The sequence below is a fragment of the Engraulis encrasicolus genome, unplaced genomic scaffold, assembly GCF_034702125.1.
Source record: "Engraulis encrasicolus isolate BLACKSEA-1 unplaced genomic scaffold, IST_EnEncr_1.0 scaffold_129_np1212, whole genome shotgun sequence".
Lineage (NCBI taxonomy): Eukaryota > Metazoa > Chordata > Actinopteri > Clupeiformes > Engraulidae > Engraulis > Engraulis encrasicolus.
In genome coordinates this window covers 101,227-119,516 of record NW_026944790.1, presented here as the reverse complement: position 1 = coordinate 119,516, position 18,290 = coordinate 101,227, and the positions used below count along the sequence as shown (strand labels likewise).

Here is an 18,290-nt window from a genome sequence, read left to right as displayed (position 1 = left end):
ACAGCTGGAGTAATGCACCAAGCTTGACAAAGCTATGGGGTCACTTAGCCTTTAATATTTTATATTACACGTTTCCTATTTTTAAATAATGCAGTGCAATGGAATGCCCAATACAAAATGTCAATGCAACATTCTACAAAATGGAGATACACCGTTTTACAAATAAACCCTTCATTTATTTTCCTCTTTTGGTTAATTGTTGAACACTATAGGCCTACCCGGCCTTTCAGTGTTTGTATTTTATGTGTTAAAATACAAATTATATAAGTCCCTGCAATGTTAAAATAAAAAAGAAACAACAAGAAAGAAGAAAAATTGAGTGCGATCCATTTCCTACTATTAGATTACTTCAGAGACGCACCAACAAGACGGAAGAGCGCAGTGTGTGGAAGATAACCTTGTGTTAAATTACAAAAAAAAAAAATATATATATATATTACATTACATTTACTTTCAATCGAGACTGTTTTGCTTTTAAAAAGTTACTTCATTTAGGAAGACAGTTACACCAGTCTACAGTACACAGGAAGTGAATGTGAAATCCCACCTATCAAAGGGACCACCAAGTCTGTCAGAGGGTCACTTAGATTAAAGTCCTGCAGTAGGCCTAACGATGACAGTGAGGGACTAGGCGTGTTTGATATTGCGCTACGACTACGAACATGCATAGTTTGGCAGCAGGGGCGGAACTACAGGGGTGGCTAGGGGGGCAGTTGACCCCCCTGAAATCTGATTGACTACCCCAGATGCTCCCCCAGAAAATGGAAATGAGCCCCGCCCACTCGCGTTACACAAACCGCATAGATCGCCTGCAAATCGCTATCACGAGTGAAGAAAGGATAACCATTTTTCCCACACACATTTCGATGCAAGTCTGTGTACACACCACCCTCGTGAATTTACAGTAGGCATATGGGGTACCATTCGAAAGCTTAGAATCCCCTCTGTCTAGTGGTATGCATGGCAACTCTCTGTCTTGTACGGTCTGACGGCAATGATTCATAGAAGCAGATGTGTGCTTTTCCGTCCTGAAGAAGAAAAGCCTTAGAGAAAAAAAACTGCTTATTTCAGTCCAGATTCATTTCGTTTTCCTTTTGAAAAGTTAGCTGTCTGCCATTTAAGATTTTTCAGTACTAGGCCTATATATTGCTCTATTGCCCATGTGATAAATAAATAGATTCGTTTTTGGTGGTAAATGAAAGTAGCTTCATGATTAATTCCTGTGAATTCAACTCAAACCTCATGTCTAAAGTCCAAATATTCACTGGCATAATACTAATTGCTGTCTTTGTGTTGGAATAGACTAGATGCTAATGAGTATTTTAAAAGAATGTCCTTACAGCACCTTCGATAGCATTGTTATATGTGTGAATTGTAGCAAGCTCTTAGAAGCATCGCCACATTACAGTGACTGGATTTTATGGAAGTACGTGTAACTCTGAAATCTGAAGTCTGAGTTCAGACTTAAATTATTGATGGGAAATTTGAAATTACATAAAAACACAGATGGTAGAAAATAATTTGATTAACCCTCAGACACCTAAGCATTAATTTCCTTTCAACTTCAAAGTCTTTGATGCAGAAACTTTTATGTTAATTTCTGAGAATTCTGTAGAAACGTTGAAAATCTGCAATAATGGGCATCAGTGAAACACTTATCTTTATCATCTCACATCACTATATGATTCTCACATACATAAACACAGATAGCCTACAGGTGTACACACCTGTCAGTGTATTCCAATGGCGTAGCACCCAGGTATTAGCATTTTCCTTCCAAAAAGAGCAGCCCTTCATATCATACTTTTCTCAAAAACGTATGTTTCCCACTTTTCTGGCACATCTTTGGAGAAAAAAAGAGTAGCCTAGATATTGAATTATTACCTCTACAATGGCTAAAATGTATTCAGAAAAGACAGAAAGCAGTTAATAAAAATGGCCATGTTTTACTTGAAATGTGATATTTTCTATATTAATACTATTTTCTATCCGGAAATGACTGTGTGGTGTTGGGATATGTAGGCTAATTTGAGTTAGGTTCAGTCAATGTAAAACACAGAGCTCTTTGTAAATCTTGCCATTTGCAATGCAATGGGTTTCTGAGGGTCAAATCACAAAAAAAATCACATCACAAATCACCAAAAGACATAAATTGTGACTGATTACTCTTTGACATAATCGGAGACCTAAAACTTAAGGGTGCAGTTATAGGGTGCACTTTAGAAGGGATTCAGTGACAGTACCTTACAGCAGGTGTTAGGGTTGCCAAATGTGACCAATGATTACCAACCCAAAAATACTCAAAAGAACGCCTTAAAACTAAAATCCTGCCAGATTTAAACAGAAGTCTTGATTTATATGACCACAAATTTACAGAATACCTGCCCAAAGCCCTTTTTTAACCCATAGATGACAATAGGAAACCGCTCAATCTGGTACCAGTGAAGGGGGTCTTAAGAACACAGGAATATCATTCTCTTTAGGCCTATCTATTCTATAGTGTTTGAGTGTTTTTTTCTTTGTGTAAGAGTATGCCCCTGTGAAATTCATGTGGCTACCCCATTGCCCCCCCAATAATACATGTCTGGTTCCGCCACTGTTTGGCAGCAGTGTATTGATCCAGTTGCAGAGTCTGGCCTGCCCAGCGGGAGGAGCGTTCGGAGGGGAAAACAGGCAGCTTGAAGTGAATGGCAGTGATTGGCAGCTGTGCCGACTGGGTCTATCAGTTGAGCTGCACTACACTTGTGAGAGTGGTGAGAGACTGTCGAGGCTCCACTCAACAGAATGGCCTTCATCACCAGGACAATGCTACTTGCTGGGGGGATGCTGAGCCTCTTTGCGCTTTGTGTCTTCACACAAACACCCGAGCCGTAAGTTCACAGCCTACTTAGCCTTAGTCTACATAGCCTTTATTCACCTCATACCTTCAGAGATGGCAACCGTGGAAGTAGAAGTAAAAAAAATACCTTGCCACCTTCCTGAACAAATGTGTGTAGCATATACAGTTATTATAGACGAATACCTTGCCACCTTCCTTAACAAATGTGTGTAGCCTAAACAGTTATTGTAAACGATCAGCTGATGCTGTGCTGGTTGGGTCAAACATGTGCCATATTTTCTTTTTATGTTTTTCTTTCTTCAGTAACAACACAGTCTATCCTCCTTATTAATTACAGTCCAGTGGAGTAAGTGGTGTAACAGCTAGGTAGTGTGTGCTAGCTAGTGTTGTAGGCTAAAGGTACTGTACTTACTGTACACCATGAATGCACTTCTACATCTCCTGTAGGTATCTCTGCATACAGTAACCCACATGTGGTAGTGGAGTGCAGTGGTGGCATCTCTGTAACCCACATGTGATAGTGGAGTGCAGTGGTGGCATCTCTGCATACAGTAACCCACAAGTGCTAGTGGAGTGCAGTGGTGGCTTTTATTTGCTGGCCACCTACTGGCCACGTATTGTCTTGTGCGTCATCGTCAGTGCTATTCACTAAATCTATTTCACTATCCACTAGGGCTTGACATTAACTTTTTCACCCACCGGCCACTGTGGCTAGTGTTTTCCCGCGTCACTAGCCATTCAGGTATTCCACTAGCCACAGATTTTATATAGTTAAAAAAAATATATATATATGTATATTATCATGATGGTTTACGTCTAACCTCAGAAGATGAGCTTTCAGAAGATAACTTCCTACATGGCAGTATGAGTATGTCAAGCAAATGCAAACTGAGTTACTGAGCTTTTTCTTGATGTTGCTCATTGAAATTGGGCTGCCTATTGCCAAATTTGATCTTTACATAAAAGTTCACTACGTAATAAACACATATTTTCTAGTATGGTCCAAGTACAATCATTTTTGCAGCTAAAAATGGCTATTTTTGGAAATTCAAAATGGCGGACCATGGAGAAGATCCCCCTTTTCATGTATGAAAAGTGCAAATTTTCCAGTCATAATGAAAACTTAGAAGTTGATGCTGGTGGTAAGTATTCATGAAAAACTTAACATTAGTGAATGGGCAGCATGAATTCTGGAAATAAACAACTAAAAATCTCACACAGTGTCCCTTTAAATACAAACAATTGATACACATCAGGCAAAGAGCAGAATATACGCTATTATGATATGTCATACCCATGAATAAGCTGCCAGCCAAATTGGCTATAGTGACACTGAAAGTATTGCTTGCCACAGACAAGTTTTACCAGCATTTGGCAGGTTTGCAGGTGCCAGTGTCAAACCCTGCTATCCTATCTATCTATATCTAGTTGAGTGCCTTGGATTGCCTGTGCCTCCCAACACATAAACGCTTCTCTTCTCTTCAGGTCGTTCCTGGTGATATTTCCTGCCCACATAACATCAGAGTCTGAAGCCAAAGTCTGTGCCACTTTGCTGAGTCCCAACGAGACTCTGCTCATGTCAGTCTATCTGTCAGATGGAGAGGAGAAGAAGCTTTTGCAGCAGGAGACATCAGACAAGGAATTTCACCGCTGTTTCCCTATTCAGGTACTACTATTATGACTACTACTATGACTGAAACTACTACTAGTAGAAACACTACAAACAAGAACAATGATTACAATATTATAATATCAATTTTCCTTGTTATAATGTAATTATTATTACCGGTATGTGGTTCTTGCTGTTGTATTATTATCCTTATTATTGTTCTTGTTGTTGCTATAATTATTATGATAATTAGTAGTAGTAATATAAGTAGTAGTAGTAATAGTAGAAGCTGTAGTAATAAACATTAACATTAGCCTTCCATAATGAAAATTGCCATTGTAGGCCGGATTGCTGCAAGTGATTTTGAAAGTGTTTTTTTTTCATCATTTGTTTGATCGGGCTGGGTTTGTTTTGTGATGATATTTGTTGATCTGTTGATCATTACCAGACTTTGCTACCATATTCCCCCTTTATCTCCTACAGACCCCGTCTGTAAACAAGGACTCTGTGAGAGTGACCGTGACAGTGGGGCTGAAAGGTCAGACTAGTCTCTGGACGCAACAGAGACTTGTTAAAGTCCGCCAGAGACCTGCTCCCGTCTCTTTCATCCAGACGCACAAGCCCATGTATAGCCCCGGCCAGACACGTAAGTGACACAGCACACAGTAAGAAAAACAGGGTTAAAGGGTTAGTTCAACACTTAAAGGGACACTGTGCAAGAAATGGTCAAAAAAGGTACTGCAACTATGCTGCTTATTGAAATTGGGCTGCCTATTGCCAAATTTGATCTTTACATGAAAGTTTACTAAGTATTAAACAAATATGTTCTAGTATGGTCCAAGTACAGTCATTTTTGCAGCTAAAAATGGCTATTTTTGGAAATTCAATATGGCGGATCATGGAGAAGATCCCCCTTTTCATGTATGAAAAGTGCAATTTTTCCAGTCATAATGAATACTTAGAATTTGATGGTGGTGGTAAGTATTCATGAAAAAGGTAACATTAGTGAACGGGCAGCATGAATTCTGGAAATAAACAACTAAAAATCTCACACAGTGTCCCTTTAAAGGGTTAGTTCAACACTTAAGAGAGCACTCTGGGACCAAATACTCTTGCCAGTGTTTTCTCAACTCGCTACTGCACATACACTGCCCTCTGTTTAAATCATAAAGATAGACTAAGTTTTGATATAAGTGTTTTTTAAATCTCAAATTAACATTTTATTCCTTAGTGATTAAACATGAGTCTATTTCAACCATTGAATACAACAACAACAACAACAACAACAACAACAACAACAACAACAACAACAACAAACCAGGTAATGGTGGTTAGAGTTGAAGATTGTACATATTTGTCCACCTCTCTACAGTCAGTGATGCTGTATCATGTAAATCGTTCATTGATTATTCCCATAGAATATGAAATATTTATACAGTACCCTACAATATATGCTTTTTATGCTATTACAAAGTAGAGAGAGTAGATTAGATTAACTTTATTGATCCCCAGGGGGAAATTCAGGTGTCAAGTAGCTTACGTAAATACACATACACAAATGCCCACATGGACATTTCAAGACACATATAACACAGGAATAGTCAGGGAGGGGGAAATGAAAATGGAAGTAAAAATAAAAGGGTAATTGTACAAAAACATTCTGTGAGTTGGGATAGAAAAAGTGCCAAAAACATGCTCTGTAAGTTGAGGTGGACACGATTAACATGACCAGGACAGAGTGTCTGCTTTGTTTCAGCTCTCCTCTATATTTAAATTGTTTTCAACTTTGCAGACCAAGAAACAGAGATTGCCTTTGTGCTGGATGGCTCTGGTAGCATTGAAGCCAGCGACTTTGATCTGGCTAAAACTTTCATCAGTGATTTTGTAACTTACGTTTGGTCAAAGTCTTTGAGTGTGAGTAAAGCACTAGTACATGTATGAGTTTAGTTTTATAATATTATTTTGAATGTGATATTTATATTCACTAATTCGACTTTATTCAAATGTGTCTTTCATCAATAGTTCAAGTTTGCCGTTGTACAGTATGGAATGCGCATCAGAACTGAATTATCATTGCCGGAGAAGGACAACAAAGACAATGTCTTAAAAACCATTAAAAACATACAACAGATTGGGAGAACCACCGCCACAGCCTCAGCCATCAACTATGTATTGTAAGTCTGTTTCACAACCACACACCTAGTGAATGTGAAGCACTACGGTGCCACAAGGCAGGACCACGCTGATCCATCAACTATCCAGTAGCCCAGTGGTTCTTAACCTGGGGTGCGGGCACCCCCTGGGGGTGCGCCAGAGATTCCAGGGGGTGCACAGAATTTTGTTTGTGTTGAGGTTGTGACCAAAATTCTGTGTGGTAACATTATAATTAGGCCACATCAAAACCAAATTAAAACATGTATTGGTCTCCATTTAAAGTCATTAAGGTATTGATTAATGTCTCAAGCAAGAATCACTGTAATTAATAACTCAAATCATATTTTTAGTATGTATACACATTTAGAAGTTTGGGTTGGGGGTGCGCGTCTTGTCTTGAGCACCGGCAAGGGGGTGCTTTAAGAAAAAAGGTTGAGAAGCACTGCAGTAGCCTACCTGTGTCACAGGAGCCCATTCTCGTGAAAATCAACTACAAGCTTTGTGGTGCTGCTACGATATAGCCTAATTTTTCGTAGTTGGGCAACACGCGCTGTCGTCGAGAGTGGGTGAGAGAGAGGGTGAGAGAGAGCGAGTGAGAGAGAGAGACCACCCGAGCAGCGTGCGTGCATTCCGGGAGGGGATCGCTGTCGTTGTGTCAGCTTCATGCCATGTCTCCCTTCCTCCAACATTATCCCTAACCTTAACCCTATCCCTAACCCTAACCTTAACCCTAACCCTAACCCTAAACTTAACCCTAAACTTAAGCGTAAATCACTTGTTTGAAATGTTTGATTACCGTCGTTGCCAGTTGGCCTTCAGTCGCGCTTGATTGTTGACGTCCGTCTGCATTATTCTTCCCCCCAGAACCAAACTACCCCAATTGTCAGTTACCCCCTTTCGTTGCCCAACCACGAGAACCGAGGCTATTCGTAAAGGCACCACGAGGCTTAAAGTTGATTTTGTTTGTTTTTCTCGTAAAGACTTCACGAGTTACTGTTGCACAGAATGGTGCAAAGATGACACGTGTCTATTTTGGAGTATTAACATTATTGCTACTACCTGATCATCATTACCTCCACCAAGGAGGTTATGTTTTCCTTCACGTTGGTTTGTCTCTCTGTTTGTTTGTCTGTCTGTTTGTTTGTCTGTCTGTTTGTTTGTTTGTTTGTCGGCAGGATAACTCAAAAACGTGTGAACAGATTTGGATGCAACTTGGTGGAGTTGTTGGGAATGACCCGAGGAACAATCAATAAAATTCTGGCTTTGATCCGGATCACGTACCGGAACCAGGACTTTTTAAAAAGATTCTTCACCATTGCTAGTGTACAAATTTAGACGCCCCTAGAGACCGCAAATTGAACTGCGGGACAGGGCGAATGTTGACGTTCCAGTTTCTAACTCCACGAAAAGAAGGCAGAAAGACTTCAATAACACAGGGGGATAACACAGTCAAATGGTCTAACAAACAGCCTCCTTGGCGGAGGTCTGCACTCTCAGAGTGCATTCTAGTTGACGAATAATTGCAAATGGAGGATGCAATGCTTATATCTGCTACTGTCATTTGAATCCACAGGGAACATGTTTTCACCCCAGCAAATGGATCAGATCAGAACGCCAAAAAATACATAGTTTTGATAACTGACGGACGTATATTTCTGGACTCGTTGACTCTGGCAGAGGTTTTGCAAAACCCCAAAATCACAAACATCACCCGCTTTGCCATTGGGGTGAGTGTATATTCTATTAGCCAAACTGCATGTATCAACTAGGCCTGCAATGCCATGGTAGGGCAGATTTGTTATGCAATAAGTAGGCTACACATGTTTATGGCACATGTCTTAACCGTACACTATTACAATGGAAGACATTAGTATTTGAAATGTGTCCCATATTTTCCTCCCATTCTTCAATCATAAAGAACAGTCTACCATTTTCATACTGTTCTATGTTTTCTAGTCTGAGATTAGTTCATGTGCACCTCTCTGTGTGTTCTCAAAATAAGTTTGAACCAGGAAGCTGCCGTACTTTGTTAACATGCAACCGTGTTTTAAACTTCTCTCTGTTTTACAGGTGGGGGAAGATGTTCTGAATGATACTATTGCAGTTAAAGAGCTGAAGGAGATTGCCTCAGACCCAGACGAGAAACACTTTTTTGAAGTCAATAGTTATAAGTCTTTGGGCAGCACTCTACAGTCATTGCTGTCTGCTATCTTCGGCCTTGAGGTTGAAATACCTTAGATGACGAACGGTACCTCTGCAGATACAAACCTCACATAAACATGAACACAACAATCTTTTGTAAAATGTTATACAAATGTGTTGTACAAATAAATGTTTCAAATTTTACAGACATTCTATTTTATTGAATATTCAGATCAAGGAACAGAGACTGCCATGAGTCAGTTGGATACTACAACCTTACCACCCACTGCCACAGATGAAAAAAGGTAGGTAGCCAACATCTTACAACACCTTCATCACAGTTTAAAACACATTAACCCTGTCTGGGTTTTTTTGGTAACTGAAAACCACAATCAGTCTAAGCAGGCTTAAGACAAAAGAGAGAGAGATTCAGAAACACACTTCCTATATAATAGAATAATAAAATATTGACAATAATAAAATATTGTCAAAAACTGCCAGAGCGTCTTATAAGCCAGTGCGTCCAATGTGTAAAAAAAATCATGGCTGCGACAATAAATCTCTGTCGATATTTAGAACGACTTCGGGGGGAAACGGGACTGCGCGTTATGAAAAAATACTTGTGAGTATAGCCTACCAGTAGGCTAATGAAGAGCGTTGCGGGGTACAGTAGCCCGGTTGTAGGCTATGCAAGCGTTACAATGTCACCTGTTGGAAGACGCGTCTCTCTCTCTCTCTATATATATATATATATATATTATTAATATTCTCTGCTCTAGGTGAAGATAATCATATACTCTTCTATATGCCCTGCTCCTATTCTGTACTATACTCCCTGTTCTCCTCTCCTCTCTCATATTCTGTACTATACTCCCTGTTCTCCTCTCCTTTTTAATATTCTGTACTATACTCCCTGTTCTCCTCTCCTCTCTCCTACTCTGTACTATACTCCCTGTTCTCCTCTCTCATATTCTGTACTATACTCCCTGTTCTCCTCTCTCATATTCTGTACTATACTCCCTGTTCTCCTCTCCTCTCTCATATTCTGTACTATACTCCCTGTTCTCCTCTCCTCTCTCATATTCTGTACTATACTCCCTGTTCTCCTCTCCTCTCTCCTATTCTGTACTATACTCCCTGTTCTCCTCTCCTCTCTCCTATTCTGTACTATACTCCCTGTTCTCCTCTCTCATATTCTGTACTATACTCCCTGTTCTCCTCTCCTCTCTCATATTCTGTACTATACTCCCTGTTCTCCTCTCCTTTTTAATATTCTGTACTATACTCCCTGTTCTCCTCTCCTCTCTCCTTTTCTGTACTATACTCCCTGTTCTCCTCTCCTTTTTAATATTCTGTACTATACTCCCTGTTCTCCTCTCCTCTCTCCTTTTCTGTACTATACTCCCTGTTCTCCTCTCCTTTTTAATATTCTGTACTATACTCCCTGTTCTCCTCTCCTCTCTCCTTTTCTGTACTATACTCCCTGTTCTCCTCTCCTCTCTCATATTCTGTACTATACTCCCTGTTCTCCTCTCCTCTCTCCTATTCTGTACTATACTCCCTGTTCTCCTCTCTCCTATTCTGTACTATACTCCCTGTTCTCCTCTCTCATATTCTGTACTATACTCCCTGTTCTCCTCTCTCATATTCTGTACTATACTCCCTGTTCTCCTCTCTCATATTCTGTAATATACTCCCTGTTCTCCTCTCTCATATTCTGTACTATACTCCCTGTTCTCCTCTCCTTTTTAATATTCTGTACTATACTCCCTGTTCTCCTCTCCTCTCTCATATTCTGTACTATACTCCCTGTTCTCCTCTCCTCTCTCCTATTCTGTACTATACTCCCTGTTCTCCTCTCCTCTCTCATATTCTGTACTATACTCCCTGTTCTCCTCTCCTCTCTCCTATTCTGTACTATACTCCCTGTTCTCCTCTCCTCTCTCATATTCTGTACAATACTCCCTGTTCTCTCCTCTCTCCTATTCTGTACTATACTCCCTGTTCTCCTCTCTCATATTCTGTACTATACTCCCTGTTCTCCTCTCCTCTCTCATATTCTGTACTATACTCCCTGTTCTCCTCTCTCCTATTCTGTACTATATTCCCTGTTCTCCTCTCTCCTATTCTGTACTATACTCCCTCCTCTATAGGTGAAGATGAGGAATAGGAGTGGTGGTTCCAGGGCCTTTGCTTTCACCGTCACAGCTGATCTGATTCTCAGTCATGACTGCCACATAAAAAGTTTGATTTGTCATGAACATGAAAAGATTGTTTATTATTAGCTATCACAACAGTGACAAAGGTGCTGACACTTATAATTATGACTTGTGATTAATTTCCTGGAACAAACAATACTGTGAAAAAAGCTAACCCCACTTCTCACTTGTATACCTGCTCTGTATATTTCCTAAGTTCTTTGTATCTGCAAGTGCTGTATGTTATGATTTCATCCTCGATTGTGAGTCGCTTTGTATAAAAGTGTCTTCCAAATGTAATGTGAACATTGATATATATTTAGCTATCAGGAGCCATTTGAAATTGTTTGCTGTTGTAGGAGTGTTGCCTCACCCAGCCTTGAACCCAGTTGTGATGATGTGACCATCACTAGGGTTGTGGGTGTGCTCTGAATTTGGTAGCCCAGAAGGTCCGGGTTTGAGTACTGATAGGGCAACCATTACTATAAATGGTGTCAGAAGTGGGATTGAGGCCATGAGCCTATTGAGGCTAGCCCATTGTGTGTGTGTCTTGTGGTCACCCTAGTGCAGGGGTCAGGAACCTATGGCTCTAGAGCATAGGCGTGCACAGATAGACACGAGGTGTTGCTTGGGCAGCACCAAGTTGCCTTTAACGGACAAAAGTTCGTTTTTTTATTTCTATTTTTTATTATTTTATTCCTTAAATGTAGGGTTAACGCTGTAGTCGATGTTCCCATCATCATTTAGACATGACTGCCCCCTCCAACGGCACACATCCCTCCATTTGTCAACATGAGCGCGCTTGAACTGACAGATTCGGAAGCGCGTTGCGCAGGCAGCAGTATGGCGGGCAGCCCCCACCGTTCTCCCCTCCAGCCAGGTAACAGTCAATAGCCTATTTAAGATGTTGAAAGTTGCTTGTGAGTGACTTTGGAAGTGATCCAAATAGAGCCTTGACTTTTATAATGAGACTTTGGTAATTGTGCATTTATCAAATCTACCGCAGAAGAGGTAGCCCAAGTTGTGTCAACAATTAACACAGTGTAACATGATTGTAACAGCCATTATTAGCCTATAATGAATCCAGAAGTTGCTCAAACAGTTTCAGGTCTAACGATGAACCTGTTCTGTAGAATGTTTGGGAAACAGTGATAGGATTCATATAGGCAGCGCTCGAAATTAACGGTGTCCCGACGTCCCGGGGACCATAAAAAATGGTGTGGGGACACAAAGTTATCATTTCTGGGACAATGCCGGGACCGTCCAAAAATATAGCCTAAATGAAAAGATTCAAAAAGTAGGCTATTATATTTGCAAAGCCATCACACTGGGACATTAGCCTAACTCAACACCAACCATCAGCGAAAATAGCAACAGAAAACTATAAACGTCCGCATTGTGTTCTAGAATGTTGATTAAGATTTCGCAGCTGCGACTGCAAGCGCGTGTTTCTTCGGACTGCTGCTGAGAGGTTGTCCCGTTGGTTATGCCATTTCACCCTGAACTAGAAATGCTCTCAGAGAAAACGGGCTCTGGATTGTTGATTTTTCAAGCCAACAAGGATATATTCCAGTAGACATGGTTAAGCTGTGAGAGGAATGGAGTTCGGTTTTGCTAATATTTCAGGTAAGCAAAGCAACAGCCCCAAACAATGCGCAGTTGTCTGTGGCCACCTGTCGCGTGCTATCTGCCCAAAACACCAGAAACGCGAGCTGGCTCTAAAGTAGATTAACCCTCATTCATACATATCAGAAACTGCCTTTAAATTAGGCTACTTTCCAGTAACAAATAGTTAGGGAAACGGCAAGCAAGCTAACAGAGGTAGTTGTTAGCCAAGAACGTCAAGCAGTTTCATTCAAATGTGGCTGGAAATGAAGGCCTATATTCTGAACATTGTCATACAAACGCAGTTATTTAATTAATGTTGAAGTATCCGTGTTATTGTTTCTGTGCTGGTAAAAGCAGAAATGCCTATTAGCCAAGGTCTAATTGAAAAGGGAAAAAGTCCACATTGACTTCATTGATTACAAGCACGAAAAACGCGCTTCAATTTTACAGCATTGCCAGCGCATTTCTCTCCAATCCCTCTTTTTCTCCCCCTCCCCTCTGTTATATTCTGCCTCTAACAAACTCAAACGGACTACAGAATATACCGTTCTAGCCCAACGGGGCTGTAGTTTTATTAACACATAACTGGAGCAACATTAATGAGTGACTTCTCTGGCTCCGTCTCAGGTGTAACACCCAAAAGCGTCCGTGCGGACAACAGTTCCCATTGTTCTTTTCTTATATTCTTTTTTCCCTTTCTTCTTCTTCTTGTTTCACTGGTTACACTCTACCTGTAAACCATGTACACATTACAAATTCTGACAAGGTAGGAGGTCTAGTGTTACTGAAAATCTTGTCCATAAGGTATAACTCATAACCATAACTCATAACTGTTGCTGAAAATCCAACCTGTAAAGTATAAATCATAACTGTTCATATTAATCACATTCTAGGCAAGACGAACTTAAAAAGTTGTAGATATCATTCAAATTACAAGATACAGTTGCTGTCCATTCTAATGTTCTTCATCAAGGTTCAAAAATCAAGGTTATAGATAAAATCAAGGTTATAGATAATCATCCTCAACTCATTACCGGTTCTGTACACATAAACATGTTTGTTTCACTCACAACACATACAATGTATTTTTCTTTTCTCTCATTTTTTTCCTCTCTTCTCCCCTTTTCTCCCCCCAAAGGCCATAGGTGGTTCACCAGTAGTGACACACAAAGTCGTTGAATCTTTGTGGTCTCACCACTGTGCGACCACATCTAGTGGTCACAGGTAGGTCACTCTGACCAGCCCTGTCTTCGTCAGACGGTGGGGTGTGTGTGTCTGGGGCAGCTGGTGGTGGTAGATCAGTGTCCATGTCCATAGGCTCACTGAAAGCCTGGGTGTCTGCACGTCGGAGGTGCTTGCGGTTCCTCCTAAGAACACCACCAGACTGCAGCTGGATGTCGTATGATCTCGCATCCACGATCCTCTGTACCTGGCCTCGTCTCCAGACTCTGTGAGGCTCGAACCGTTGTACTCGCACATAGTCACCTGGTTTCAGTGTGTCGAGATCTCTGGCTGATCGGTTGTAGTAGTTGCACTGGCGTTCTTGCATCCTTTTCAGGCTCTGCCCCACTCGTGCTTTCGTGGGCAGTAGTGTTCTGGTGCGGCGGCTGAGAAGTCTTTGAGCTGGACTGCTGTCTAGGCCTTGTGAAGGCGTGTTGCGGTGATCCAGCATCGCGAGGTAGGGATCTTGTCCAGCCATTTTCGCTTTGAGCAACAGTCTCTTGGCTGTTTTGACCGCCGATTCAGCTTTGCCATTGCTTTGAGGGTGTCCAGGCGAAGAGGTCTTGTGCAGGAATTCCCATTTTTCACTGAATCTTTTGAATTCTTGCGACGAGTATTGCGGTGCATTATCTGAAAAGACAACATCAGGGATGCCTTGTCTAGCGAAATGGGATTTCAATTTCTTTATCACTGTCGTAGATTTTGTGTCTGACATGTAGTCAATTTCCCAGAAGTTAGACTGATAATCTACTGTGATTAGATAGTCCTTGTTGTCAAACATAAACAGATCAGTACCCACTTTAGCCCATGGGCGGTTTGGGAGTTCGTGTGATATCAGTGTTTCTTTCTGCTGCTTGTAATCCACTTCCCTGCAGATGTCACACTTGCTTACGTATGTTTTGATTCGGTCACTAAACCCTGGCCAGTATATGCACTCCCTGGCCCTCCGTAGGCATCCTTCTACGCCTAGATGAGAGAAGTGTAAACGGCAAGTAATGTCTTTCCTCATTACCTCAGGGATGACGACACGTTCGCCTCTGAACACTATTCCATCTTGATGGCTCAGTTCATCTTGGCAAGAGAAGTATGGCCTAATCTCACTAGCCGTCTTTGCCTTGTCATTTGGCCAGCCTTTCTGTATGGTTTCAATGAGAGTCTGCAGTGTTTTGTCATCTTTTGTGGCAGAACGAATAGAACTAAGGCTGTCTGCCGATATGGGTGCGTGCTGTGCCATATTTATAGTCTCTATTTCAGCTTCCACGGAGCCATGTGATGAACATTCTGGGAGGTAAGCTCGGCTCAAGGTGTCTGCCAACACCATATATCTACCTGGTAAGTACACTACGTCCACATCATACTTCTGAATGCGCATCATCATACGCTGCAGTCGTTTGGGAGCACTTAGTAAAGGCTTCCTCACAATGTTCTCTAAGGGTTTGTGATCACTCTGTACAGTTACTTTACGCCCATAAGTGTACTGGTGGAACTTCTCCAGACTAAAAATCATAGCCAAGAATTCTTTCTCTATTTGGGCGTAGCCCCTTTCTGTCTGTGTGAGTGCTCTGCTTGCGAAAGCAACGGGCTTACCCCCTTGGACCAGTGCTGCTCCTAGGCCTGTGTCTGAGGCATCACACTGCACCGTCAGCTCCTCTTCTGGACTGTAGTATTTCAGCACTGGTGTGTTTGCGATCATTTTTTTCAGTTTGAGAAACGCCTCCTCGTGTTGCTCTGACCACCTCCATTCACAGTCTTTGTGTGTGTCAGTTCTCTCAGCGGCTGACAGTGGTCAGAGAGGTGAGGGCAGAACTTTGCTAAGTAATTCACCATGCCTAACAGTCTCTGCACAGCTTTCACATCAGTTGGGCTTGGCATGTGTTCAATGGCACGCACCTTTTCCGGGTCGACTTTCAGCCCATTCGCTGTCAGGAGGTGTCCGATGTATGTCGCTTCCTTTTGTTTCAGTTTGAACTTTTCTGCATTCAGTTTGATGTCTTTTTGTCTGCACCTGTTCAGAAACAGTCTCAATTTCTCATCATGATCACGCTGAGCCATTTCTTGCGTCTCACCTTGTCCGGTGATCAGGACGTCGTCTGCGATGATGTACAGACCTGGTAGATCATCCAGTGCTTGTGTCAGCTTTCGCTGGAAAACCTCTGGTGCTGGGCTGATTCCCATTGGGAGTCTCAGCCACCTGTAACGTCCGAATGGTGTTGCGAAGGTAGTCAGAAGGCTTGAATCCTCATCTAGCTTAACATGCCAGAACCCGCTTTTGACGTCACACACCGAAAACACCTTGGCTTTGGACAGGTCTGGAAGAATGTCGTCGATGGTTTGTAAGGGAAAGTGGCTGCGCTTCAGCGCCTTGTTTAAGGGTCGTGGATCGATACACACTCGCAGCCTCCCATTCTGCTTCTGCACTACTACCATACCATTTATCCACTCTGTGTTGCGCTCCACGGGTGCAATGATTCCTCTTTTCTGTAGGTCGATCAGTTCAGCCTTCAACGGTTTCATCATGGCAACTGGCACCCGGCGCTTTGGCAACTGCACCGGTTTCACTGAGCTGTCGATTTCCAGGCTATACTCTCCTTCCAGGCAGCCATCACCGTTGAACACGTCTTCATACTCCGCTTTTATCTGGTCCATGGTCCACTGGCCCCTCGTATCTGGCGATGTGGTGACGATGCTGTCGATTGCCATGATGTTTTCATACTGCACTTTGATAAGCTGCATGCCTTCGCTTGCTCTTTTGCCCAGCAGTGGCCCACTGGTGCCTTCCCCTACCACTTGGAATTCTAACCTGTAAAGTTTCTGGTTTCTTGGATTTCTCAGTTTCAGAGTGCATTTTCCCAGTGGCTTCAGTTTGCTCTTATTGTACATGACTAACACAGTCTTTGTGTCCTCCAACTTTGTGTTTGTATCAATCAGGTCAATTGGGATAATGTTGCAAGTGGCACCACTGTCTATCTGGAATTTTACAGTCTTGGTCCCAAGAAGCATGCTAGCAAAGAGCTGTGCACTGTGCTGTTTATCCACTACATTTACACTATCGACTTTTTGTGCAGTGACACTGAGTACTTCTTCAAACTCATCACTGTCAGCCACAGCCACATGCACCTGTCTTGTTTTTTCTCTTGTCTGCTGGCTTGCTCTACACATAACCGCGAAATGGTTCTCTTTGCCACATTTTTTGCATTTCTTCCCATAAGCGGGGCATTTCTGTTTATTTCTCTCATGCGATTTTCCACAGAACTTACAGTCAACGATGTTTTCCTGTCTGTTCCGCGCTGGTTCTTTCACTGCATGCACTTCTTCCACTTTGGGTCCGGCGATTGTTTTGACATTATCCCGCGACAACTCCGCTGCACGGCACAACGTGATGCATGAGTCGAGTGTCAGATCGGCCACCCGTAGCAGCCGCTCCCTCATGCTAGCATTGTTGCTACCACACACGATTCTGTCACGAATCAACGAGTCCCGTAGCGTCCCAAAGTTGCATGTTTTCGCCAACACTTTCAATTCGGTCACATAGCAGTCTATGTTTTCACTAGGATCTTGGTTTCTCGAAAAGAAACGGAAACGTTCTACAGTTTCATTCACAGTAGGCATACAGTGATCATCAAATTTTGTAATGATATCTGCGATCTTCCAGTCTTCTTTAGGCCTCTCACCCATAAGTGTGTCCAGCAGCTCTCTCCCGCTCTCGCCCACGAGATAGCCGAACAGTTTCACCTTGGTGTTTTCATCATCCTCTCCCACCGCCAGGTCCACATAAAGCGAAAACTCGTCTCTCCATACCTTCCAAGTCTTTGCGAGATTGCTTGAGTCCATACACAGACGCTGTGGAGGTTTCAATCCTTCCATTCTCGACCGTCCGTAGTTTATGCTAATAATCCACTGTGCTGGTTAGCTGACTAGCAGGTGTATCCTCCTTCCGGCGGCGAAACAAGAGAACAAAACTAAACGTCTAAAACCTAAAACTGGTCTAATCTGTGACCGCTGCCACCATGTTATATTCTGCCTCAAACGGACTACAGAATATACCGTTCTAGCCCAACGGGGCTGTAGTTTTATTAACACATAACTGGAGCAACATTAATGAGTGACTTCTCTGGCTCCGTCTCAGGTGTAACACCCAAAAGCGTCCGTGCGGACAACAGTTCCCATTGATACACCCTCCCTCTCCGTGCTAGCCTATCCCCCTCTCTTTCTCGAAAGTGAGATAGGCCTAAGTGTGCGGTCGTAGTTTTTTCTCTTGTGCATTTATTTTTAGGTTAACTTATCAAATTGTCTTGATGTCAATGTCAAGTGAATTTAAAGCGGAAAGGAAACGTCTTGCAATGCGTTGTCATACTCCTAATGCGGCCCCAAAACCTACCGCATCTTCTTCCACCTAGCCTGATTATCATCGACTTTCACATCTCTTCGAGACTGGCTGAAGGAGGGCACGGCCTGGCTATCTTCCACCGGCATGCCCATCACAACCAGTGGCCAAAGTCAGACTAGGTTAGACTATTGC

General features: G+C 42.3%; 1 protein-coding gene across 1 annotated transcript; it reads left to right on the top strand.

The window, feature by feature from the left end:
• Positions 1 to 2,618: 2,618 nt before the first annotated feature.
• On the top strand, positions 2,619 to 11,237 carry LOC134442229 (integrin alpha-E-like). Its single transcript, XM_063192479.1, has 10 exons — positions 2,619 to 2,870; positions 4,325 to 4,505; positions 4,932 to 5,094; positions 5,680 to 5,769; positions 6,241 to 6,362; positions 6,471 to 6,622; positions 8,176 to 8,329; positions 8,673 to 8,850; positions 8,977 to 9,049; positions 10,898 to 11,237. Exons 1-8 carry the CDS (start codon positions 2,785 to 2,787, stop codon positions 8,838 to 8,840), a joined length of 1,116 nt encoding a protein of 371 aa, XP_063048549.1. The 5' UTR covers positions 2,619 to 2,784; the 3' UTR covers positions 8,841 to 8,850; positions 8,977 to 9,049; positions 10,898 to 11,237.
• The last annotated feature ends 7,053 nt before the right edge of the window (positions 11,238 to 18,290 follow it).